We start from the raw sequence: 26,103 nt of genomic DNA on the forward strand, positions 1-26,103 counted from the left end.
TTTCAAGACAGGGTTTCTCTGTGGCTTTGGAGGCTGTCCTGGAACTAGCTCTTGTAGACCAGAATGGTCTGGAACTCACAGAGATCCGCCTGCCTCTGCCTCGAAAGTGCTGGGATTAAAGGCGTGCGCCACCAACGCCCGGATCACAGATAATTCTTAAATTCCAATACATTAGGGAAACTGAGGCATCTGAAAGGCAGAATTAACGGTTGAAGGCACATCTGCTTTGAAAAGAGACAAGAGGGTTAAAATCCTAACTCAGCCAGACACTCACTGGTTGACACTAGCCAAGTGACCTAACATCTCAACAACTCCATAACCTGGGATTACCAGCCACTCAGAGGTGTTCTGTGTCCAATATGTTCAAAACATTCCCAAGGACAGTACCCAGCAAAGGACAGTCACACGAGCAGTCAGAACTTATTGGCAAAACATCAAGAGAAACCGCCCCACTGAAGCAGCCCATCGTGTTTTCTACTTAAAGGAAATTACAAAGGCACTAGGCTAGATTTCCAAGATAATCTTAGGAAAAAGGCTTTTCTGCGCACTATGACGGCTAAGAACAAAGACTCATTTCAGAGTCCAGTATTTCACCCAGCAGCCCAGATCAGGTCCCTCCCTGGGTCCCAATCAAATAAGAGTCTTTCCTTCCTAAGTCCCTCTGTCACCACCATCTCCAGCTGTAGGGCTGACAGTCACTGCATGTGGAGTGCCACGTTTTGAGTGGACTCCTGGATAAGAGGCAGGAGCAATGAAGGAGACCCGGGACTCTGAGGCTCTGTGGCTAAGGCGGGCAATCCCAGTATGAGTTACAGGGTATAGGCTAGACTCAAGAGCTGTGACCCTGATGTGTAGTAAACTCTACCAGTAACTCAAACACATCCTCAGGGAACACCTTCCCCCACCCAAAAAGTGGAAGAACACCCCTAACCAGCTGTCTGGGTGTTGGGAGGGACAACAAAGGAGAACCAGGCACATGCTCCCACCAGACATCGCTGTCCTTTGCACGGGAAAGGTCCAGGAATGAGGACAGCTCAGCCATGCTGGACAGTTCAGGTGGGGGTTCAGAAGAAATGGGAAGAGAACCCCAGCCTTTTGCTACTCTAGGGAAAAACAGAGGCCAGCAAGTCGAAGGCGAGAGTTCCTCCAACCTTACTACGCCGCTGGGGCAAGTCTGACCACACAGGCCTCAGTTTCCCGATCCGTACAAAGGGTAGAGGCCCTTAATGACACCTGACCACAAAGATGCTCCTACACAGTGTGAAGGGCTGCGTGGCATTAGCAGATAGGTGGGAAGGGGCGGAGCTCAGGCGACCAGCGAGGACAGCCTCCCACCCTCCATCCCTCCCACCGCGCTGCAGGGGCGCAGGCCCGCGGGGAGTCACGCGCCCATTGTGCCCAATCGCCGGCCTCGGCCAGGCAGGCGGCAGGCGGAGGGGCCTCTAAGCTCGCCGGCAACGCCTCCTCCACAGTCCGCCGGTGCCCGCCGCTGCCCGCCGCTGCCCGGGACCCTCCCCAGCGGCGCTCACCTGCCGCGGCCGCCGCCACCGCAGGCAATCAGCCGCCGCCCGCACTTCCGGGATCCGCGAGCCCCGCCTCCGCCGGATGTGACTCCCTCCAGAGTCCGCGCCGGGATCAGGCCGCGCTGCCCCTCCGCCGTTCCTCGGGCGTCCCGACTCGTGAGCCTCGAAGCAGCCACGATATCGGCACTCATACGCTGGCAGCAGCCGGGAACCACACCCGCGGAGGGCCACTTGGCCCCGCCCGCGCGGGAAAGCTCCGCCCCCGCGAGCAGATTCCGCCCATGGCGAGTGCGCCTGCGCACACTTGCAGGCGTGTCTTTCTTTGATACAGCCTTGAGGGGCCTGAGAGAGAAATCTTGGAATCTCCAAAAGGAGGCCCAGATGGGCTAGCAGAACTGCGGTGCCCCTGGCCTGCCCCACACACTCATTTTCATAGTTTGGCCGTAGGACTAGAATGACTGCGGCCCCGAATGTCCCCTTCAGACTCAGCAAACAGCTCTGAGTCGTTTTCCTAAAAGTCACCCTTTGACAGGATCCTAGATTGCACTTTAGTCCTCTGTAGATGATAGCTCTGTATAAGCATCGGATCTGATTTATCCGCACTCTCCCAGAGTGACAAGCCCCAGGAAGGCATAGGAACAAACCAGTCCTGAAAGCTGAACGCCATTCCCCATTGCCTTCTGCGCAGTCGTGCTTATGGGGACCCTGGGAGATAAGTTTCCAGCCAAAGAAAGTCATGCCACCTGGAATGCCACACTTTGTTATGCGTTAGACTTTTGTTGCTAGCGGCAGAGACCAGCACAAACCGGCGTCGCAAATGGGAGTTGTTGGGTCATACAAAGTGGAAAAGTCCAGAGGCACCGGTGACAACAGGCTCAGTGTCATCCAAAGCCTCCTACTCCTTCACTGGGATCTTAGTTCTGTCCACACAAAACAGTTCTGATCTCAAAGGGAATGAAAGACATTTTGATCTGAGCCAGTTGAAGAGTGACCACGGCCAGGGACACATTCAGGTTGCCTTAAATAACATGTTCCAAAGTGTTTGTAAGTAACAACAAAAGTAAGTCATACATCAAGGCATTTTCAGACTTATTTCTGGGAACATTACATCAGTGGGTTACAGCAAATTAGGGGAAATCTCTGCTCGGGTCTGACACACTCTCTGACCCATTTTTGCTTTCCAGTTGATGGAGCTAGGGTTAACAAATTGTAAAAGATTTTACCTGGTAATCACAAGGCTGTGAGGTCAGGCACAGAAGTGAGCAATGGCTGTTAAGGAGACTAAAGATAATTCTGAGACAATTTGACCCTGTACGTGCAACATTCCAGCTCTCCACAATCAAGAAGCTCTAATCACTTATCAGCCTTATAAACATAGTTGTGGCCTTTTTTTTTTTTCCGGGAGCTTCAGCTTTTGTGTCATCACATTTTCAACAGGAGCTCCCAAATTTGCCGTTTCAGATTCTACCTCTAAGATAATCATTGTTCCCACTGGGCAGAACATCCTCCCTTCACTGTTCCATGGGCTGCCTGGTCATGTAATCCACCTTCATCAATCAGATTTTTTTTTGAGACAGGGTTCCCCAAGGTCTCAAGTAGCCTATGCTGTCCCAGAACTCTCAAAGTAGACGAGAGTGACCTCCTGCCTCTCCCTGCCAAATGCTAAGATGACAGGTGCGCACTGCCATGCACGGTGCTATGCCATGCTGGAGACAGACACCAGGGCCTCATGCATGCTAGGCAAGCACTCTAGCAACTAACCCCAGCCTGGAGCACAGTTACTGCACAAAGAATCCGCACAGAAGACAGTCAGCTACCTAAGCCAGGTGCTACCCACTCATGGGCGCCAGCCAACTTGATAAGAACTCAATGCCATTTGTTTTGCAAATGTCTGATTTCGCAAAACATAAAGTCAAAGTGAGGACTGTTAACAGCAGCTTCCAGAAAGCCAGGCTGACACTGTTTCTCCAGGGTCAGGAGAGCCAGTCAGGGCAGGTGAATTTGTCTGTTTTTGTCATCCCTTATGCTGTGTGATTTTTTTATTTTTATTTTATTTTTAGCTGACAAGCAGAGACTCCATTTTGTGCATCATGGATGCAGATGCTGGAAACTGCTAAACCCCAAACCACCAGACCCTGAGGATTGGACAGAAGTATGTGGGGGAGGACGAACAGCTGCATCCTCTCTGCAAGTACTGCCCCCATGCCAAGCCATGGAGGGGTGGGGAGACCTTTTGAGTAACCAGACTTGGAGCATGGTGGGAAGGAGAAAAAACTGGTGGCTGAAAACAGTCTTCTATGAGAGGATCCATTAGAAAGATGCCTCAACTTGGCCTCATAGAATCCCCAAAGGGGCCCAGGACTGACTGGAGGTCAAGAGACCTCTGGGCTCACAGGCTAGGCCATCTTTTGCAGCTGGCCAGTCCCAGCTACTACTAGCCTAGACCTCACAGCTCATGCTGTCCCACTAAACCACCCTAACCTTGGCCGAGTCCCTTCGGCTTTCTGGTGCTATGTTCCCCATGTGTGATGCCAAAGACAGACCCAGACTCATCCTCCTTCAAGATACTCCATGATGGGGCTGGAGAGCTGGCTCAGCACTTAAGAGTGCATTTCTCTCGTAGGGAACCCAAGCTTGGTCCCCAGTATCCAGGTCAGGTAGCTTACAATCTCCAGCTCCAGGGGATCTGATGCCATCTTCTGGCCCCTGCAGGCACCTGCACTCACATGCATGCACACAATTAAAAAGAGTAAAAATAAAAAATTTCAAAGAAACCACAATTAGGGGAGGGGGGTCTGGGTGGAATTTCCACCACAACAAGGGAGATTTGTAATGGCAAGGATCTGAGATACTGGAGCTCAGTAAATGGCTGCTTGCCCATCTGTAATCTTCCCTCTGTAGGTGAACGCAACACTATCACCCAGGGGACCTCTACACCTCATTACCCATCATGACCTAAAGCCTCATTCGTGCTTGATTTCTTGGCTCAGAGTGAATGGCTGTGTGATCAAGAGTAGCCATGGCTGTCAACAAAACCAAGTTTACTCTGGGCACAGGCCACATGGCTAGGCTAGCTATCTTCAGTAGCACAGAGGACGTCACGTCTAACTGTAACAACGGCTCTGCCCTCTTGGTTTGCTTTTGTCTGCCCTCTCCAGTTTTCCTGGAAGGCTCACCCAGCCCCTGATAGGACCAGAGAGAGAGTAAATACTCTTGTCTAATCTTCCCCAGTATGACCGTGTGGCACCAAGGGATGGCCCCACCCTTGGCAGGCCCTGCTTCCTGTATTCCCTCTCAGCATTAGCACCTGTCCCAGAGCCTATGTCTGGCAGTCACTGGGATGGAGAAGTGCCTGGCCATTTCCAGTGGTCTGTCCTGTTTCCCAGCCAGATCCCTGTAACAAGGTCCTTGGGAAGCATGTGTGGTCTTCTTCCCTCTGTAAAACCCCACGGATGTTCTTGAGCTGCAGAAGCAAGAAGTCCTGGACTTCAGCCTCATCTGAGCTGCTCAACTCAACCATGGGTTCCCAACCCTGTGACATGATGTCATTTCAAAGTTCACACCTAAGAACTGTGTAGTTGAGTAACAACAACAAATCACACACAAACCAAGTCTCATGATATTTTGAGTAAGTTCAGTTTTGTGTTGTGCTGCATGCATTCTTAGCTACCCTAGAGCATGTGCAGACCACAGGGTAGACATAGCCAGTAAGATATCTTGTTCCAGCCGGCAAAGTCCAAGTAGAAGGTGCTTGTGACTTTATGAGCCAATGCCATGCTAATATAGGAGAGGAGGAAATGCTGTAGGCTGCCCCACTGGGAATGATCCAGCACCAACCTGTACCACCACCTGTGGCTTCCTGCCTCAAGCCAGCTGCAGCTGCCCTGTGCTCCCTTCACTCTCTCTCTTTGGGTCTGGTGACATAGATGTGAGGTTGGAATTGAGGAGACAAAGAACCTCAGTGTGGGGTAGCTGCAAACCATTGGGCATCTCTGCCTCCCCTCCTCAAGGCTCTCAGCATGTATCCCCCCACCCCACCCCAGGAAGACATTGATCAAGCCCAGGAGCCCTGGATTCCACTACCCTCTGCCTTATCTTATAGATCCTGGTAAGTCACATGTTGCAGGTCTCAGTGTTCCGTCTTCCAAAAAAAGGAGATGGGCTTGGGAAATACTGGTCATTCCATCCAAATGCTAATGCTGACTAGTAGAACATTCGGCTGAAGGGGAACTATGTTGCTCAGGGTTCAATGGCTCTATCCAGAAGTCAGAAGTGCTGGGATCAACTGATGATGTCTGCTGCTTGGCACTCAGGATGGAGAAAGCCAGCCAGGTGCCACCTACCCAAGTCACAACCTACCTTCCACCAGGAACCAAAGAATTTGTGTGCCCCTCCATGCCCATGGGACTCTCTGACACTTGGATTCTATGAGATGTCATGAAACAGAAGTTACCAATGGGAAGTCTGAGGACTCTTCAATAGAAACTTGATCTGGGGGACAAGTCACTTCCCATAAAGGATGGAAAACAGGAAGAGGACTTTGGGCCCCAGGCATGTCAGTGAGAGGCAGGTGAATTTTAAGATGAGAGATGTTCTAGGTGTCCAGAAATTTTGAAGTGACCTCAATACCTGGAGTCATCAAAGAGCCACCGGATGCAGCTGTCCCCTTTCCTGTGGCACAGCAGTAGCCATTGTCTAAGACTGCCTCATCTGAAGCAGGGATTGGAGCAGAAAGGACCAGATCTAGTCTCCAGCATTCATGCCCCAGAAGACACATGTGGGGAGGACCTGGGTAGGTGCTGCTGCAGTCTGAGGTCCGCTTTTGACTGCAGTTGATCTGTTTAAGCCCTTGGCTCACCCTACATATCCCACTGCCCTACGTGACCCTTTCACCCCCTCCCACCCTGCAAACGCCTGGTCCCCTCACAAGGTCCCTTTCGGTCTGATCCCTCTTGTATCCCACACTGACTTGTATCCCACTCCTCTATGATATTCACTCATGGGTCCACCACCATTGGCCCTGCACAAACCCACTGGCCCAGCCTGGGCCCTCTCCCCCCTTATGCTGGTTGGGTTCCCTTACCCTACAGATGGTCTCAATGACAAGAAAGCCAGCAGGAGAAAGCCTCAATTTGTTTCTTCTCAAAATTGCCCCATCCCTCCTACTTCTAAGCCCTGCTGCAGGCTGCATCAAAGTTGCAGGCTGGGTTAAGAAGCCCTGGGGTTGTGGAGCAGGGAGCAGGGAGGCTCCAGAGTCAGTGCCAGGCTGCCCAAGTTTGCCCTCTGCGTATATCACTGACTTCAAGATGGAAATGTCACCAGGTATATAGTGTAATCCCAGCACTTAGGAGACTGAGGCAGGAGAACCATTGAAAGTTTGAAGCCAGCCTGGTCTATATGGCATGTTCCAGGCCAGCTAACAGCACCTAACCTCAAACAAAATTAAAATATAAACCAAAAACAGGAAACATTTCAACTTATTACAAAAGAATTCCAAACCTAAAAGGCGATCTTACTGGTATCCCATGACAACAGGAATGCGGACACTGTCCAGAGTCTCTGCAGTACCCTCTTCATTTTTCAGACAGAATCTCATGGAGCTCAGGTTGGCCTCCAACTCCCTGTGCAGCCAAGGGTGACCTTGAAATTGTGACCCTCTGTCTCTGCCTCTGCCTCCCAAATGCTAGGATTTCAGGTGTATACCACCACACCTGATTCTTATTTGTTTGTTTTTTTTATTTTGGGGGGCTTTGGGTTTTGGGGTTTTTGTTTGTTTGTTTTTTTGAGACAGGGTTTCTCTGTGTAGCTTTGTAGAGCAGGTTGGCCTCGAACTCACAGAGATCCACCTGCCTCTGCCTCCCCAAATGCTGGGACTAACAGCGTGCACCACCACTGCCTGGCTGTGTTTTTGGTTTTCAGTTGAGTGCCAGAGCTCCAACCCAGGGCCTCGTGTGTGCTAGGCAATCACTCCACCAACTGAGCTACACCCCAGCCCCGTATCTCCCTTTTAAAATGTTTATCATTCAGTTTTTGTTGAACTTTTTTTTTGCAGGAGTGTTTTTTTTACTGTAAATGCTTTTGGATATCTTCAGGACCTGGGAGCTCTTAAAATATGTATATATAAACCCCAATGTTCTCTTATTCTAAACAAAATTACTCTTTGTTTGGGAGGGATTATTGGAGTTTTTTATTCTAAACAAAATTACTCTTTGTTTGGGAGGGATTATTGGAGTTGTGTGTGTGTGTGTGTGTGTGTGTGTGTGTGTGTGTGTGTGTGTGGCTTATTTTGCCTTTTTACTGGGGGAAGGGAAGGCACGGAACTCACAATGTAGTTCAGGCTGACCCAAAACTTACTATGGAGTCCAGGCTGGTTACAAAGTCCTGCCTCAGCCTCCCTAGTGCTAGGATTACAGTGTATACCACCAAATTTACTTTGTTTGAAAGGGGTAAACTAAACTCAAAGGCTTCACTTCTAATAACTTAGAAATAAAGGGACTGGACCCTCACTCAGCACCCTGCTTTAGCAGCCATTACAGGCTACAGAAAAGGAAACTCCAGATCCTCCCCCCCCCAGCCTCCTAGATACTTGGTTCCTGGGAACTGTTTGGTCACAAAAGAAACTCCAGGGGGAACCAAAACCTCCCCTGTAGTCTCCAAGACATAGTTCTGAAAACTATTGGTATCTATGTACAACAGACCACCTGCAGGTAACAAGACAATGCCATAGAAACCACACAATGTTCCCTCTCAGCACTGACCAATGAAAACAATTGGTACACAGGTATTTCATGCCAAAATATGACTTTGAGAAGTTCTCCTAATTGTTCCCAAGTGTCAACCAATCAGACACCAACCTGTGTAATCCTGTAACTTTTGTCTTTAAAACCTAACAGTAGACAGAGAACTTCACCCCCTCTGGCGGCTGCTGCGGCAGCTAGCCAGACGGGGTCCCTGTTATGATTGGATGAACAATTAAAACCTTGCTTTTACAGTTGGTGGGTCTGTCTTCCTGGTGGTCTCTGGGGATCTTTGCAACTTGGGTACAACATGTTTAGTTATGCATTTGTTTCTTTTAAGATTTATTTATTTATTATGATTACAACATCCTGCTGCCGTGTATGTGTGCAGGCCAGAAGGGGGCACCAGATCTCATTATGGGTGGTTGTGAGCCACCATGTGGTTGCTAGGAATTGAACTCAGGTCCTCTGGAAGAGCAGTCGGTGCTCTTAACCTCTGAGCCATCTCTCCAGCCCTATTCATTTGTTTTGAGACAGGATCTTGTACAATCAGAGCTGACCTCAGACTTGCTTTATAATCAAAGCTGGCCTTGAACTCCTGATCCGCCATTCTCCCTTTCCTAGCTGCTGATCTCCAATACCACACCTGGTTTATGCGGTGCCAGAGATGGATTGCAATGAGTTCCAGGCAAGCAGGCAAGCACTCTACTTACTGAGCTACAGCCCCAGTCCCAAATGACTACCTTTAACATCACTCAGTATCCACTCTCTGTTTGAGTTTCCTGCCCAGTGCCGTCCCCAGGATCAGCAAAGGGCCCTGGACTCCTGGGGGCAGAGCAATACTATTCTATGTTCTATACCATAGTACCTGTTTAAGGAGGTGAACATGAGTATCCCAGGCCAGGCCAAAGGCTCCCAGGGGTGTTTTTCCGACAAGATGCTTAAAAAGATAATAGCTGTCTATTTGTTGTGTATGGATGTGCAAACAAACCTGGGTCCTATCAGGGTATTTATCAAGTAGGAATTATTTATTTTTTTGTTTGTTTATCTTTGGTTTTTACAAGACAGGGTTTCTCTGTAGCTTTGGAGGCTATCCTAGAACTTGCTCTGGAGACCAGGCTGGCCTAGAACTGGAGATCAGCCTGCCTCTCCCTCCTGAGCTCGGGAATTAAAGGCATGCACCACCACTGCCCAGCAGGAATTTTTTTTAAGTTATTGGTTTGTCTAACTTGGAGATTACCACAGATTCCACATCGAGGCTCAGTGCCTAGACTGTAGATGCCAACCCACAGCTACATGTTGCATTCTCTGTGCTTCTCCCCAACTGAATATAAGTCAGTGTTCCTGCGAGCCCTCCTTGAGTTTGAATCACTTGTTTGAGTGGCTCAGGGCTTGGGGAAACACTTCCACTACCTGTGGTTGGTTGTGTGTGTGTGTGTGTGTGTGTGTGTGTGTGTGTGTCAGAAGAGGTATTGGATCCCCTGGAAATGGCAGGTTTCTGAGTCTACAGTACACAGTACACTACAGGAGCCTCAACAAGAATGTTAAAATGTCATCAGGTGATGGTGGTGCACACCTTTGATCCCAGCACTCAGGAGGCAGAGACAGGTGGATCTCTGAATTTGAGGTCAGTTTGGTCTTCAGAATGAGTTTCAGGATAGCCAGGAACTCACACAGGGAAAGCCTGTCTTGAGAAAAAAAAAGTGACAGAACAGAAAGAGTAAGACAGATTCGTCGTGGTGTCCCTGTCAAAATCTTTCCTGCTGTGCATGGAGCCTGCACCCTCTGGGATTCAGGGAGGGAGTTAGAAGCCAGGAGCAGTGTCTGAAAACCAGAGTATATCCATGATAATATCCCAGGCACTAACATTCAAAGAGCAGGAATTTCACATAAATATTCAGACTCTGACTTTTCTTGGAAATGTGGCCAACCTGGCACCATGGCTTCCTTCCAGCCTGACAGTGGCAGGTCAGAGCTGACCCAAGGCTGCCCCCTTGAGGTGAGACAATGCAGCACCATACCCAGCATGGCCATCCAGCCTAGTGCCCACTTTGCCTCCTAGGTCCTGAGAGCATGCCCACCTTGCTCCAGACTGCAGACTCCATGAAGGCAAGGACTGACTGCCTGTCCTTTTATGGTTTGGGGGAAAGTTAAACTTTGTAAAAGTCTTTCATTTACCATTGACACATTTTTCATTTCTTAATGTTACATTACATATTTTATGTGAGCGAGTGGGTACCCGTGGTGCTACCACAGTGGTGTACGGAGGTCAAGGAGGAGCTTGTGGGATGCAGATCTATCCTCCCACCATGTGGGTCCTGGATATCCAATTTGGCTTGTCAGACTCGGCCTCCATTCCTCCTGGCAGCCTGCTCTCTAATGGGGACAGTGGGACACACCTCGTGGCCAGTTGGGAACTGGGTCAGATCGGAAGGGCAGACACAGCGCCTGGCACTTAGGTTTTCAGCTTTCTCCACGGTGTCTTTATCACCAAGATAGCAAGAGTCTCCCCACTCTGTGAAGTCAGGTGGCTTGGTGTTACATTCTCAGCCATTAAAACTCCCTGGATTCTGAGAATTTTCAGCCCCTATTAGGGTAAAGATATTATCGGGAAGTTTGCATTTCTTATCAAGCCCCATTAGTGGCCCTCCAGGCCTGATTAGCGCTTAGAGCAGGTCAGAGCTATTTAACAAGCAGTTCTCCGCACAGCTTCAGGCCCAGAACTGCTTCTCCCAAGCCTCTTAAGACGGGGAGGGACCATGAAGTGGCTCGGGGTCCTCTGGCTCGCTGCCCTCTCAGAGTGCTTGGTCAAGTAAGTATGGGGGGGGCGCTATCAGCTGTGTCCCTGCGTTCTTTCTCACCCTTATAAAACTGTCTGACCCTCCTATTCCCCGGCCCATCCCGGGTTGAAGAAGGAAATGAAACCCCCCTGACTTTCATAAAGTTTAGGTGTCCATTCGTCAGTGATAATTTGCCAAGAGGACCAGAGGGTCCCAGAAGTCTTGGGGCAAGTCTTCAGAACCACCCAATTCCAAGGGCACAGGTCACATCATGGGCTGTATGGATGTCACTCCCCGGAATCGTTCAGTGTACAACTTGTGCGGCTGCAGGGGTGTTTCCTCTACAATGTCTTCCAGATCTCTCTCAACGTGTCTGTCTCTACAGATCTTCCCTGTGTTTTCCCAACTTTTTGAGCGTCTCTGTCCACAGACCTCTACTTCCCTGCCATTGGACTCTCATTCTCAGGCCTCATCATTTTCCCTCACCAATTCCCTGCTTTAGCTCCCTGGAATTTTCCATTTTTCTCTCATCCCTCACTTCTGATTGAACCGACATGGGTGTGGGGCTACTGCCACCTGTGTACGGTGGTGCATGCCTGTAATCTCAGCTTTTGAAAAGGAGGTGAAGCCAGGATGATCAGAATTTTAAAGTCATCCTCAGTTATGTATCAAGTTTGATGTCAGCCTAGGATACGTAAGAGCCGGACTCAGAAAGAAAAAAAATAAATAAAACAAAAGGGGCGACTTCCTAGGCCTACCTTTTATGGTAACCAGCATGGTGACCAAGGCCGAGTCGCAAGGAAAGGGATCCGGGCGTCGATTACCCCGATCTCCCATCCTTCCTCTCGGACTGCTTTGGGAAAGACAGTAAGGACACTTGAAAGTGACAGCAACAGCTGTCACGGTTAGGATTTACCGGATGGCAGGTGCTCCCTATCCATCACCCCGCCCCCAGCGCTCCGCGTGAGAGGGTTATCATCCCATCTCCTCTACAGAAAGGGAAGCTAAGGTTTCAGAATGGCCCATGGCTTGCTCGAGAGTGAGCACCAGACCTGGATTGGAAACCAGGCATTCTGCCATGGTCTCCCCATTGTGTTAGGTGGCCTGTCCCAAGAATGGGCTTCTTGGGAAAGTCCACCGTGCAGCTGCCTCGTTGCCTCTCGGCGCCCCATGGTGCCTCTCTCTGGCTCAATTTCCTTCCCAATGCTCCCTTAAAGAATCCCTCTGATGAAGATTAAGTCCATGCGAGAAAATCTGCGGGAAAACAACATGCTGAAGGATTACCTGGAGAAGTTCCCTCGAAGGCGTGCCCACGTGCGTCTTGAGCAGCGCAGGAACCCAGCAGTAGCTTACGAGCCCATGAGGAACTACCTAGACGTAAGCGTGGTGGGAGCCGGGAGCTCCAGAGCGCCCCTAGGGCTTCTGTGCAGCACTGCGGCCCCTCTGGGGCATATTGCATTAGGGCTGGGGTTCCTAAAGCCAGAAAGGGCGGGGAGTAAGGACTGGAATAGTCAGCAGTTAAGAGCACCTGCTGCTCAAGTGTAAGGACTTCAGTTCAAATACTTAACACGCACGCAAAAATACAAGCTAGATGTAGCCACACACACTTTTGACCCCAGCATTGTGGGAGCAGAAATAGGAGTAACTGGGGTTTGTAGCCTGCCAGTCCAGCTCTATGTTCAGTGAGAGATCCTGTCCCAAAAGAATAATCTGGAGAGTGGCAGAGCTGGACACCTAGCATCCTCCGCTGGCCTCTGTTTACACCCGCACCCAGACACTCATACATGAAAGAAAAAATTAACAGGTGATGAACGGGGACCTGTTCCCCACCCCCTACGCCAAGGAGCACACATTCCTACCCTGTGCTGGTGGTTGGACCTAGCAATGACCAGTTATTACCATGCACACATCCTGTTCTATGCTGATGACAAGTCATTGGGTCCCTGGACTTTTGTTCTTTTTCATCGAGGTGAATCCCTGGGTCCCAAGCAAGGGTGAGCCACATCTAACCCAGTGCCAGCAAATCCAATCGCAAATCAAGCTCGGTATCTCAGAGAGAGGAATTCCCGCACCTTCAGACTCAGATTTCAACCAGTGACCAGTTAGTGTGTACTGAGATGGGCTAGACACTGGTCAGCTAGCAAGATGCCGTCATTTCTGATGGGCAGAGTCTAATCTCTTTATTTCTCAAGACAGGTTTCACTGTGTAACTCCAGCTGGCCTGGAACTTGCTATGCAGACCAGGCTGGCCTTGAACTCACAGAGGTTCACCTGCTTCTGCCTCCCGAGAGCTGGGACTAAAGGTGTGCGCCACCACACCTGACTGAACTTAGTTTCCTTTCCTAATACTTCACAGCCTAGCCGGAGAAATGGGCAAAAACAAATCCCAGCTGGGCATGGTGGTGCTTGCCTAGAATCCCCGCAATCACAAAGCTGTCGCGGGAGAATCAAAAGTGTGAGGCCAGCCTGAGCTACGTAGGAAGAGCTATCATAAAGAATGGAGAAGGAGGGGGAGGAAGAGAGGGAAAGGCAGGGGAGTGTAAGCCAATGCCCAAGGAAAGGACTGGCCGAGTGGTCTTTGGAGAAAGCAAAGAGCACAGAGACCTGGAGTGACCCGGGAGGGCAGCCTGGAGGAGGCATCTAGGCTGGATCCTGGCAGGTGGAAAGAATTTGAGACCTTTGAGAGAGGATGGAATGTTCCTAAAAGGAGGCCCTGGTTTGAGCAGAGGCAGGCACCCCAGAAACCAGGAGACAGACAAGGCAGCCAGGCTGGCCCTAGCATGGCCCTCCTCTCCTGCAGCTGGTCTACATCGGTATTATCAGCATCGGCACGCCCCCTCAGGAGTTCAAGGTCGTCTTGGATACCGGTTCTGCCTACCTGTGGGTTCCATCCATCTATTGCTCCAGCCCAGCCTGTGGTGAGCTGCCCCGCCCCGCCCCGCCCCGCCCCGCCCCGCCCTGCCTCCAATCCCAGCACACTTGAGGGTCGCCTCCTGCCTGTGTCCTGCAGCTCACCACAAGGTCTTCAACCCTCTACGGTCTTCTACTTTCCTAGTCTCGGGCCGACCTGTGAATGTTGCCTATGGTTCAGGAGAGATGTCAGGATTTCTTGCCTATGACACTGTCAAGGTAACCCGGGAACCAGAGGCTACCACGGGGTTAGCTCCGGTGTGAACACTGCTGCAGGGCCAGTTGGGAGTACCTTCTCTGCTCCAGCTGGCCACCCACCTTGTGGAGCTCCCCTTCCCCACTAGCCCTCCCCCAACTATGAGTCTTTCCAAGGCTCAGATTTGTAGCTCCTTCCCCAAAAGGGAGCACAGGTTGGTGCTGCCAGTAGCAGACAGAAAGAAGTATGTAAAAGTAAGCCACTTCCATGCCCCCCATTGTTCCAGACAGTAGACTGGGCTCATTCTTCAAAATAACTACATTAATTTTCTCAATAAGCCCAAGGCAGGCATTGCCAGGGCTTTCATTCCATATGTGAGTGAACAGAGAAAGTCAGTGCCTTGTCCAAGGTCACACAGCTGGTAAGTCAGAGAGCTGGGGGGTGACTCAGAATAAGCAGGCAAGTGAGAAAGTGCTCTCAGGGGACAGCCCTGTGGTCTAGGCCTCTGGGAACAGCCAAGGGGCCTTGAGCTCCCAGGCAGGAAAAGCAGAGCACAGATTTTGGAGAGCCATGCTCCATCAAAAGGCTCTTATCTGGAGACCTTGAAGGACTTGAAAATTAACACACACACACACACACACACACACACACACACACACACACACCACACTTGCGCTTGCAAAACACCAACACACATAAAATATTTTTTTTAAAAAAAGAACCCTAGACAGGTGGTGGTGGCACACACCTTTAATCCCAGCACTTGAGAGGCAGAGGCAGGTGGATCTTTGTGAGTTCCAGACCAGCCTGGTCTACAAGAGCTAGTTTCAGGACAGCCTCCAAAACCACAGAGAAACCCTGTCTCCAAAAAAAAAAAAAAAAAAAAAAGGACCTGGCAGTTTAGTCAGGCATGGTGGCACAGGCCTTTAATCCCAGCACTCCAGAAGACAGGCAGGCAGACCTCTGTGAATTCATAGCCAGTCCGGTCTACAAAACAAGTTCCAGGACAGCCAGAGATGCACAGTGAGACTCAGCTAAACACCTGGGTACAGGAGGTTCCTGTCTCCCAGGGGTTCGGAAAAGATCACCATGGACAATGCCCTGAAGGAAATGCCTTGCTCTCCACTCATCTTCAAGTGGGAAACCCCGTGTTACATTCAGAATCTCAGATTCCCCACTTAGAAAAGACTATAAGATCAGATGACATCTGGGTATGGAGGTTGGTGACAACCCACAGCACCACAGCTGCCAGCCCACTCCTGCTGGGATTCACACCCTAGTGGCCCATGGCATGGCTAGAACTCAGTTATACCCTGTGGGTCAGACCATGTCCCCGCCCACTCCCTCCCCACCCCCCACTCCCACCCCAGCAAGCCCAGCCATGCCACGGTTTCAGAGCCTTATGTAAGGTCACCCTCTTCTCCTACAGATCGGAGACCTCACGGTTGTAGACCAGGCATTTGGCCTGAGCCTAGAGGAACCGGGCACTTTCATGGAATATGCAGTCTTCGATGGTATCCTGGGGCTGGGCTACCCTGACCTCAGCCTTCAGGGAATCCTGCCAGTCTTTGACAACCTGTGGATGCAAGGCCTCATCCCCCAGAATCTCTTTGCCTTCTACTTGAGCAGGTGAACCTGTGCCAGATCAGCCCTCTTTCTAGGCTGTCAGTAGCATTAGAAATGGTTGATCCTCTGGTCCTGAAGGTTCCTTCGGCATAGTCTAGTCCAGGTGTCTGCCTGCTGTGGTCTGGACACCAAATCTGGCCCAACGTCTGCTTCTGCAAATAAGGTTTCATTGGACCATCCATTTCCACCTTGCCTGTGGCCGCTTTTACACAACAGAGGTGACGTTGAGTCATTCGGTACAGATGAATGTCTCCCGGTGTGCACAGCCTCCAGTGCTGACAGTCAGACCTTCCTTCTGTGGAGAACTTGCTGACCCCTTAGGCTCATCTTTTCAGTCAGAGATGAGGAAACTGAGGCTTTGAGAAGGGCTTTGCCCAGGATGGCCCAGTCTAGGGCTGAGAGAAGCCGCTCTCAAACTCAGCCGTTAGGATTCATCCCCATGCCGGTGGTCAGTCCATCAGCTACGTGAAAGTTCCTGACGGGCTTAGGATCCAGGGGAGGATGGCCGAGAAGGGAAAGCACAGGCAGGGTCTCTTCTCCACCAGTGTGGGGATTGATCCCACGCCGTAGAGTGGGAGGCAGGTGTCTGTGTGTCTATGACTGTGGGCTCTCCAGGGACCTGAGCTCCAGGAATCCCAGCTCTCTAGCATGGCCAAGCAGTTCTAGCATTAAGCAAGCAATTCACCCTCTCTGGCCCTTGGGAACACTTGAATCTGGTCCACAATGATTCATTCACCTACTTCTCATTAAGCTGCCTCTCTTACTCAGTTCATGCAAGGATACAGGAAGGGGAGAGGCGGACAACTAGAAGATAGTAAACAAGGAGAAAGATGCCTAGGTAGCAGCTGTGTCTGTGACAATAAATCAGGCAGATAGAACCAATAGGCCTGAGGTGGGGGTGGGGCTCCCTGAGATGAAGCTAGCCCCGTGTGATCTGGAAAGCACACCCCTAGCTGCCCCAGGCCTCAGCGCTCCGGAAAATGACTGTCTAGACAGGTGGAAGTCACACCCCTCTGGGGGTCAATTATCTCTTAACCATAAAGTTAGTTGCTCCAGTTTCCAGAGGGGCCCAAGTGCTCCGCAGAATGGTGTGCTGTCTAGAGTCCAGCTCTGTAACTAATTATCGACATTCGGACCTCAGTTTTGCTACTCATGAGCTGTGTAACTGACCTGGAGCAGGTACTCGGCCCTCCTTGCCCTAACTTCCCCGTCCACAAACAAGTGGAGCTCCTAAGAGGGCTGCTGAGCGGGACTGTGTGTTCGTCTGGACACACCAGCAACAGTAAACAGCGCTGGCAGGGTCAGGTGTGCTGCTAAGTCTAAGAGACCCAGCCCACTAGTCTCCAGCAGACACTAAGCCCTTCCCGCTCCCGTTCCTTCCAGCAAGGATGAGAAGGGTAGCATGCTGATGCTCGGTGGAGTGGACCCCTCCTACTACAGTGGAGACCTTCACTGGGTGCCTGTGTCCAAGCCCAGCTACTGGCAGTTAGCTCTGGACAGGTAAGCGCCAGCATGATTCCTGCACTCACGCACGCATGTGCACATGCGCGCACGCGCACACACACACAGCAGATTCCTGCTCCTGGATGCTATCTCCAACATGTATACACACACAAATGGAGTAACACAGGCCTACGCCCATGCATGACTGCACCTACAATGACACATACAATCACACACAATCACTGACGTGTCCTGACACATGGAGTCACAAGACAGTCACACAAAATCAAACCACAGAGACATACAAACAGAGCTACATACGGACACACCAGGCATCTGGTCTCTGGCACCACAGACACACCCCTTGAAGCCATACAGCTGTAACCCCTGCAGGTCACAGCAGAATCCCAGCCAGAGAGGGAGGGTCAGGCCTGGGTCCAGAGCACCAAAGGACAGGTCATCTACAGACCTGAACAGACAGGAGTCGTTCCTGGAAAGGGCCCATGCGGAGTGCATAGGTGGGAAGTATGACCCGGAAGCCCTAAAGTGAGATTGGTGGGGGGCGGTGTGGGGGTATGGGGCATCTACTGTGCTGAACAGAGACACGATGAGTGACTGCCATCCTGGTTTGCCCAGGACTTGGGGCTTCCTGTTTAAAGCAGGCGAAGTCCTAGGCCCACAGTGAGATCATCACACCAGAGAACAGACAGGAGCAGAGACAAGTCTCCATCCTCCGAACTGAAAACCACGAATACACATCTTAGTCATGCAGCAGGCTAGGAGGCAAGACAGAGACCAGGCACCTGGCAACCTGAAACACCTGGGTAGCTGGGGCTGAAACCTGAGCAGATCCCTGCAAACAGTGAAATGCCACCTCACTACTTGCTAGAAATGAACAAGGGATGATGGAAGGGACCAAAAGAGGGACTGACTTGAATCTGAAGCCAGAAAAAGCGACATTTAGGCTGGAACTTGGGAGATGATGAGAAACCAACCAGACAAAGGGGGCATTGCCAAGGCCCTGAGACAAGAAACAGCTCTGTGCATTCAGCGTCTGCAAGGATGCTGCTGAGGGTATAGCTCAGTGTGGTAGGCTGCTTGCCTAGCATGTGGGAAACCCTGGGTGTGGTCCCCAGCATCAAAAAAACTAGGTGTGATGGGGCACACTTGTAATCCAGCACTTGAGAAGTAAAGGCAGGAGGATCAGAAATATAAGGTCATTCAAACTAAAAGATGAGCTTGAGGCCAGCCTGGCCTATACAAGGCCTGTCTCAAAACAAACAAAAAGACAAGGTAACTGACAGGAAAGCCACATGTGGTGGCATCCAGCTGTAGTTCAAGCCACGGGGGAGGCTGAAGCAGGGAGATCATCTGAGCTCAGACATTGGAGACAAGCTCAGGAAACATGGTAAGACCTTTGCTCTAAATAAATAAATAACCAGAAATAAATCAGAAAAGGTAAAGTGGCCATGCGTGAGGGTGGGTGTGGAGAGCTGAAGGCTGTTTTGAAGTCGGGGAAGGGGAATGTGGGACTGTATGTTATCCTGGTGTCCTCTTTGTCCCCTGCCTCTCAGCATTTCCGTGAATGGGGTAGTCATTGCCTGTGAAGGTGGCTGCCAAGGTATCATGGACACAGGGACCTCCTTGCTGACTGGCCCCCGAAACTCGATCCTTAACATCCAGAATCTCATTGGTGCCAAGGCCTCTAGTGATGGCGAGGTAAAGGGTCATGTGGGAGGCCCCCTGGGTTCTCCACACGCTACTGCAGTAGTGGCTGGGCTAACCTCCAGCCTCCCCTTCTTTCACAGTATGTCCTCAAGTGTGGTACCATCAACACCCTACCTGATATTGTCTTCACCATCAATGGTGTTACCTACCCGGTGCCAGCCAGTGCCTACATTCGGAAGGTGAGGAGTTCTGTTCTTCAAATGCTGGGAATAGCAAGAATCACCAGGCTTGATCTTCTGTGGAACAGGAAGGCATACCCTGGTGGTCAGGATGTGCCATTACAGGTGCTTGCCCACCAGCTGGACGAGTGCTGCCCGCACGCCCATCATGAGTGCAAAAGCCAGTCTGGCATTCCTTCCTCCTCCCATAAATATTGTGGGGTCAGCAGGGCATGGTGGCACCACTCTGTTTCCCAGATTTCAGAAGAAAGACAAGGGTAGCTTGAATTGAAGGGTGACCTCGGGTAAATAGGACCTGGGGAACCATGCAGAGAGGCATCTGGGTTAGATGGATCTGCAGACCAGGGACAAGGAGGAGAGTGTGCCAGCCTAGGAAGCAGTGACAAAGAGGACGGTCACACACCATCCAGAGGCTGCCCAAAGGGGAGAAGGAAAGGTCTGCTCTGCAGAGGGACCAGCTGAACCAAGGTTGGGGAAAAGAAATGGCAGAGTATGAAGGGTTCTCCTCCCAGCTGTGCAAGCAATCCTGCAACAGCCAAGAGCCACACAGCTCCAGGAGAGGATAGCACCAAGCCGCATGGCAGGACTGAGGCTGTAACTCACTCAGTAGCGTTTTTGCCTAGAATGCAGGAAACCCTAAGGTTAGCCTCAGGACTGCATAACGTGGGCATGCTATGCACATCTGTAATCCCAGCACTTGGGAGGCTGAGATAGAAAGATGAGAAATTCAAAGTCACCCTCAGCTACATAGTAAGTATGAAACCAAACTGGGCAACATGACACCCTGGCTCAAAAAAAAAAAAAGAAAAAAAAAAAGGCAAGAAGCTGAGCAGCTGGCCTGGCTGCTGAGTTTACATATCACTCTTCTTTTTCAGGATCATTCACACAACTGCTATAGCAACTTTGAAGAAGGCATAGATGACCCTTCGGACTCTGAGATGTGGGTGCTGGGGGATGTTTTCCTAAGGCTGTATTTCACTGTGTTTGATCGGGCAAATAACAGGATTGGTCTGGCTCCAGCTGTGTGAGTGCTGGGCCTCCTTCAGGGGATGGCCAGGCACACACAGACATGAATGCTGACCCCAGCTATTGGGATCTCTGCAAAGCTCTGTTCTGGGTAGAGAATAAAGATTGCATTCACAAAACCACTGATGCTAATGGCTGCTCTCTTGGGGTCGCTGAGGTATGCTGGAGTTAGTTTTGTTTTGGTTTAGTTTTTGAGACAGGGTCTCACTTTGTAGCTCAGGTTAGCCTAGAACTCACTATTGTAGCCTAGGTAGGTCTGGAATTTTCAGCATTCCTCCTGTCTCAGTCTCCAGAATGCTGGGAAACAGACTCTACTATGTAGTATCCATAGTAAGAGAAGCCAAGTCCTCCAGCATGAATGAAGAGAAAGACTTTAGGAATGATACTAGGAAGGTGCAGAAACAGCAGTCACACATCTGGCAGACAAAGCATCTATTCCTCCCTCCCTCCCCTCTGATTCTCTTTGCCTCTCAGCTTTTTCCTCTTGAACTCTGGAGATCAAGGACTTTGCTGCCACTAGTCCTGGGATTTCATATCTGAAGGTGTCTGAGCAGGAAGGACACAGATAGGGGCAGGGAGAGAATCCCTGAGTACCATGGAGGGACTCTGATTGGTCCACTTGGAATCGTGTGTCCATCCTGGACCAAATATCTTGGGCAGAGAGGAAAGAGATGCTGTGATTGGCTCTGCCTGGTCAGATGGTCTTGTCTGTGACTTGGGCGTGACTGGCATTTTTCTTTAGAGCCACAGGGCTGGAATGAGGAGTAGTCACCGATAAAAGTGGCAGAGGATGTTCTAGACAGACAAGACGGCTTGAGCGGACTGTTTCAATGTCTTCTCCCCTCCCCATTCAGAAAGATGCTTAAGGATAATTAAAATAACAGGTTCTGCATTATGGGCTTGGTGGCACAGCCCAGTGAGTAATCTCAGTGCCTGGAGAGGCTGAGGCAGGAGGATGCACAAACTCAAGGCATTTCAAGGCTGTATAGTGAGTTCAAGTCTGCCTGAGTAACTCAGTGATACACTGTATCCAAACAAAGTGTGAAAGAGGATCTGGAGAGACACTCAGCTTCAGAGGACCAGACTTCAGGTCCCAGCACACAGACAACTGTTATTCCACCTCCAAGAGGTCTAGTGCCCACTTCTGGCCTCCATTAGTACCCTCACAGATGTGCACATATAGACACACATGTAAATAAAACCTTAAAAACCAAAAAGGTAAAAGGTGGATGGGGTCTATAGCTCAGTGGTAGAACACTTGGCTGGTATAAGCATAGCACAGGTTGTTAGTTTCTTGAGGTAGGCTACTCACCCCAAACCTTTCTGGACACAGCTACTGGAACACTTGATTTGGACTGTCAAAATTTGACAAACTTAAGCCTGGAGAGATGGCCTAGCAGTTAAGAGCACTTGTTGCTCTTGCAGAGGACATGGGTTTGGTTCCCAGCACCCACACCATGGCTCACAACCATCTGTAACTCCAGTTCCTGAGGACCCAGTATCCTCTGTGGACACCAAGTATGCACATGGTGTGAATACACACAGGCAAAACACTCATACATGTAAAATAAATATATCTTTTCAAAACCTTTCTACAACAAGAGAGGGCGTGTTTGATTTTGGAAGGCTTTTCAGGTCCAGACAGCGAGCAGGAGGGATGGGAAGCATAAGTCACAAGGGTGTTTCGATGCCCCATACAGTATCATCTCATGTGGGCATCTATGGCATGTCAGTCCTGTGGTGCACCCTGGATAGAGGTCCCACTGGGAACTTGTCCCCGAGTCACAGAGACAGATCAAGGACAGCAGAAACCTAATGAAGCCAGGAGGGATGACACTGGAAGATACTGAGAAATTTTCCACGTTTGAGGAGGAAGGGTTTCCAGACCACACACACGGTATGTACAATGGCTGCATGTTTGGAAAGGACAACCCAAAAGGGCCAACCAGTCCCATGTCCCGCCTCCCTAAGATGGTCCCAGAGATCATCTGTCCTTGGCCCCCATCCCCACCTCCAGTGCCCTCACTGTGAGTGCAGGTGGCCACCATGGGAAATAAGAGTTGTTGTCCTCTAATGTGAAGATAATGAATTAGTCATTTAAAACCTTCAGAGCACAGCCTGTCTGGTCACTCAGCATCATGCTCTATTGCTATTTAAAACCAACACCTGACGCAGGCCAGTGACACCCAGCGTATGCCGGGCTTCTAGAGAAGACAGTTCTACCAGAGACTTTTCTACTTTTCTTAGTCCCCCCCCCCACTGTAGAAAAGCCAAGGTCGATGGGGAAGTCCTGTGTATATGTCAATAAATCACTGTTGGCCATTAGGGAAGCAAGATAGGTGGGACTAGGAGTCAAGGAGGACTCAGGGAAGGAGAAACACAGGGAGTCACGACGTAGCCGCCATAGGGGTAAGAAGCCCGGGCCCTTGCTCCGGTAAGAGACATACTTAGATTAACAATTATGGAGTAAATACTTAAGTCAGAGCTAGCCAGTAAGAAACAAGCAAGGCCAACAGCTTCATAATTAATACAGCGTCTTGTGTGTTATGTGGGGACTACAACACAGTAGAGCCCAGGCGACTGGTGGGGAAAAACCAAAGCGGCTGGCAAGGAAAAGACTTCACCCTACACAAGGTAAAGAAGAAAAGTTAAAATCTTGGCTTAGCTTTTAGGGTTGTTCTGGGGAGAGGGGGTTATTTTGTTTGTTTGGATTTTGTGAGGTGATTTTGTTGTTATTGTTATAGTCTCTCTCTCATAATCCTGGCTGTCCTAGAACTCACTGTATAGACCAGGCTGGCCTAGAACTCATGGAGATTACCTGCTTCTGCCTCTCAAATGGTGGCATTAAAGGCATATGCCACCTTGCCCAGCCTTGTCTTTTGTTTGTTTGTGTTTTTGAGACAGGATTTCATGTAGCCAAGGTTGACCTTGATCATCCAACCTCAGCCTCCCAAGTTCTATAATTACAGGTATGAGTCACCATGCCCTAACTAACATTCCTTCATAAAAGATAAAGATCTCTAATAGAAAGGAGACCTTACTTTTGTTATTTCTGGACTGCATTGTTTTTCATACAAACAACCACCAGTGTGAGTCAAGTGAGCGCTGCTGCCTGCAGCCATGCTGGGTGCTACACACAAACCCTCAGGCAGATGCCACTCTAGTGGGTCTTACCCATTCCTTCTGCTTGAGTGGTTACTTAGCAACACAAAACCCCTGACCTCTCTACCTTTAGACCTATCAATTCCACTGTAAGAAATATATTTACTTATTATCTATAAATTATTTCTTGACTGCAATGGTTTTCCCAGAGAATCTACATATAACAAGAAAAGTTGGAAGCAACCCCCTACCTCCCCGCCCCCACCCAGATTCTAAAAGCAAGGAATTAGAAATAGGAATGCATCTGCTGCTCACCACTAAAAGTGGGGGGTATGGGCTACATAGAAAGCAGTAGGGAGCAGGCTCTGGTCCTCTCTTACCGGGTGTGTGTGTGTGTGTGTGTGTGTGTGTGTCTGTGTGTGTGGGGGGTGTGTGTGTGTATGTATGTGTGTGTGGGGTATGTGTGTGTATGTGTGTGGGGGGGTGTGTATGTGTGTATGTGTGTGTGTGCGTGTGTGTGTGTGTGTGTGTGTGTGTGTGTGTGTGTGTGTCCCACCTTCACTAGCCTCCGACATCTCCATTTCACACTCTACAGTGCACTTATCTTCTGAGCAGTTTCCCCTTCCCTGGACTGTAAACTTGTGAGGAGAGAGATTTAGCAGTTCAGTGTTTAAAACAGGAATGGGGGACATAACACATGTTCTGATCACATCTTGAAATGAACTTTACATGAAGTCAGTGTTGAAAACAAAGCATAATGGCAGAGACAACAGACACCCCTCGAAACATTTATGTGACATCAACGTCAAGAGTGTGCGGTGACAGGATCGCACTAGGCACGGCTCTGCCCAAACAAGAGTGGACACTGCTTAGTGACCAGGGCCACTGTAACCAATTCCACAGTCAAGGGTGAGGGCTAAACAGAAATTTATGTTCTCACAGTTCTGGAGGCTGAAAGTCCAAAGTCAAGGGTGTTTGTGCTGTTTCTTCCACTGCCTCTCTCCTTGATTTACAGATAGAACATCTTACTCTAAGGTCTTTTTCTGAGACCCCACGGGGTCACATACACCCACTAGGCCATTGGCAGAGAGCTCTGTCTGGTGTGTCCCAGACACGGTGATCCACTCAGATGACAGACTCTTCCTTCTTTGAGATCTCTGTTGTGGCCTGTTGGGGAACAGGGTTGGGGGTGTCCAGGACAGCTGGCGAGAGTCTTTGAGGCTTCAAGGGGGTGGTGAGGGTCTCTGAGAGGTCAGGACCAGTCGTTGAAGGTGCTTCTGCTTCTGTCAAGTGAGTGGCAGACAGAGGCCACCGGAATGCTGCCCCAAAGATTGAGGAAGAGCTGTCTGAAGTGACAGGTGACCAAGGAGTCCCTAGAAAGGCTGGAGGTAGAGTGGAGGATCCAGAAGAGTCTGAAGACCCTGATGAGGGCTCAGAAGGCTGGGAGGTTCCAGGTTCCCCTAGAAATGTGCCCTCTGGCTCCAATGGGTGTGAGGATGAGGTGTGCGCTGTTGGTGGGCTTGGGGGTGCAGTCTGCACTCCAGACAGGTTTGCTCTCAAAAGAAGCTGCAGGAGCTGGGACATGGGCCTTGCAGGTGATGCTGATGGGGGCCCTGGACAGGAGCTACAGTTGACAGGGACTTCAGAGTCTCCACGCAGGCTCCGAGCAGCTTTGCCAAGGTCTCCATGAGGGGAGGGTTGCTGCCTTTCTTTTGGAGGGAAGAGGGAATCTAGACAGAGGTGGGGAAACAGGGTCTAGTTGACATACACCATTCTGGGGATAGTCACCCTCTTCCGTTTTCTCAGGGGATTCAGCACACCTGGTGAGGGCCATAATGGGCTGCCTCTAACCTCCACAGATAGAGGTTGAAAAGAAATCATGAATGGAAGAGGGCAGTTCACTAAAGCAGTCCTCCCAGGGACTTTTGGAAAGCTCATGACTTAGTTTGTCTCCTCTTTGGGTGGTAGTTTCCTGGGAGTGCCAGAGATCAAAGGATAAGGAATGAGAGTCTAATGCTGGGCTTCTGTTTTCCCATTTGCAAGATGGGCATCCCAACAGACTGAGGGTCAGATGCAAGACTGCATAGGTGTCTTAGCCTAAACCCTAATGCTAGCTCTGGACGGCGGATGTCATGACAGGTCAGATTGGGTGCACCATTGACAGGCCATGTAAATCACTCTGCTGTGGGGTATTGCCAGTGGGGAAGATGGATTTGTGGAGCCAGAGGATACAGGAATATTCTGTGTTCCACTCAGTTTTGCTATGAGCCTAATGCTATCCAAAATTATACAATCTTTTAAAATTTGAAACAGTATTCCATATGACTTAGGCTAGCCTCAAACTCACTAGATAGCAAAGGATGAAAACTTCTTACGTTTTTTGAGACAGGATCTCTCTATATAACCTTGTCTGTCCTGAAACTTAGTGTGTAGATCAGGCTGGCCTTGAAATCATGGAGATCTGCCTGACTTCTGGAATTAAAGGTTTGTGCCACCTAATCCAGCAAACTTGAACTTTTGATCCTCCAGCCTTAGGACGACAGGCGTGCACCACTATCCCTAATTTATGTGGTGCTGGGAATTGAACCAGGGCTTCATGCCTACTAGACAAGTGCTGTGAACTAGATCCAACCCCCCAGCAGTGAACGAACGAACGAATGAATGAATGAATGAATGAATGAAAACAGTCTCAACCTACCTCCTCTCTCACTGTAAGGGTGTGATTCATAGGAGAAAAGGAAGCTAAGCAAAAATAAAATAGCTAGAGACAAGCAAAGGTTCAACTTAAGAAAGGTTCAACTGAGGGGCAGTAGACGCTGCTGTGCCCATTGGTACACTGCGAAGTCCTCTGGA

The 26,103-nt window shown here is 50.1% G+C and overlaps 3 protein-coding genes and 1 long non-coding RNA gene across 7 annotated transcripts in view; 2 read left to right on the forward strand and 2 right to left on the reverse strand.

Moving 5' to 3' along the window:
* The window catches only part of Vps37c (VPS37C subunit of ESCRT-I), a 34,512-nt gene extending 22,168 nt beyond the window's left edge, over positions 1 to 12,344 (reverse strand). For 2 of the 3 annotated variants that reach the window (XM_005063834.4, XM_040747624.1), the window contains exon 1: positions 1,530 to 1,727. The gene's annotated coding sequence lies outside the window, so the exon portion shown is untranslated. Of the gene's footprint in view, positions 1 to 1,529; positions 1,728 to 12,324 lie in introns of those variants that run through there. The other variant, XM_021225877.2, reaches the window with a different exon arrangement.
* Positions 1,759 to 8,956, forward strand: LOC121140923. The gene is made up of 3 exons (XR_005877878.1): positions 1,759 to 2,583; positions 3,584 to 3,714; positions 8,885 to 8,956. It is a non-coding gene; the product is annotated as an uncharacterized LOC121140923 (long non-coding RNA).
* Positions 10,870 to 20,270, forward strand: LOC101840051 (pepsin A-5). Of its 2 annotated transcripts, none has more exons than XM_040747615.1 (9): positions 10,870 to 11,072; positions 12,258 to 12,417; positions 13,841 to 13,958; positions 14,096 to 14,169; positions 15,576 to 15,775; positions 17,156 to 17,272; positions 18,790 to 18,934; positions 19,024 to 19,122; positions 19,998 to 20,270. In XM_040747615.1, the coding sequence occupies exons 1-9, from the start codon at positions 11,020 to 11,022 to the stop codon at positions 20,148 to 20,150; spliced, it is 1,119 nt and encodes a 372-aa protein (XP_040603549.1). In that variant the 5' UTR covers positions 10,870 to 11,019; the 3' UTR covers positions 20,151 to 20,270. The 2 variants fall into 2 exon arrangements, with proteins under 2 accessions (XP_040603549.1, XP_005063892.1); XM_005063835.4 differs by having other exon boundaries at positions 10,871 to 11,072; positions 14,051 to 14,169.
* Positions 20,271 to 23,969: 3,699 nt separating this feature from the next.
* Positions 23,970 to 26,103, reverse strand: part of Vwce (von Willebrand factor C and EGF domains) — a 35,257-nt gene continuing 33,123 nt past the window's right edge. Inside the window, exon 20 of the mRNA XM_005063836.4 lies at positions 23,970 to 24,980. Coding sequence (XP_005063893.1) covers positions 24,376 to 24,980 — 605 coding nt within the window. The 3' untranslated portion in view covers positions 23,970 to 24,375. The remainder of the gene's footprint in view (positions 24,981 to 26,103) is intronic.

This window comes from Mesocricetus auratus, unplaced genomic scaffold (genome assembly GCF_017639785.1).
Source record: "Mesocricetus auratus isolate SY011 unplaced genomic scaffold, BCM_Maur_2.0 Super-Scaffold_4256, whole genome shotgun sequence".
Lineage (NCBI taxonomy): Eukaryota > Metazoa > Chordata > Mammalia > Rodentia > Cricetidae > Mesocricetus > Mesocricetus auratus.

Excerpts from the sequence above, each read along its gene's own strand:
- LOC101840051 (XM_005063835.4), top strand. The coding sequence starts at position 11,020 with ATGAAGTGGCTCGGGGTCCTCTGGCTCGCTGCCCTCTCAGAGTGCTTG. Across the intron at positions 11,073-12,257 it reads CTCTCAGAGTGCTTGGTCAA|AATCCCTCTGATGAAGATTA; the intron begins GTAAGTATGGGG and ends GCTCCCTTAAAG. Across the intron at positions 13,959-14,050 it reads TTGCTCCAGCCCAGCCTGTG|CTCACCACAAGGTCTTCAAC; the intron begins GTGAGCTGCCCC and ends TGTGTCCTGCAG.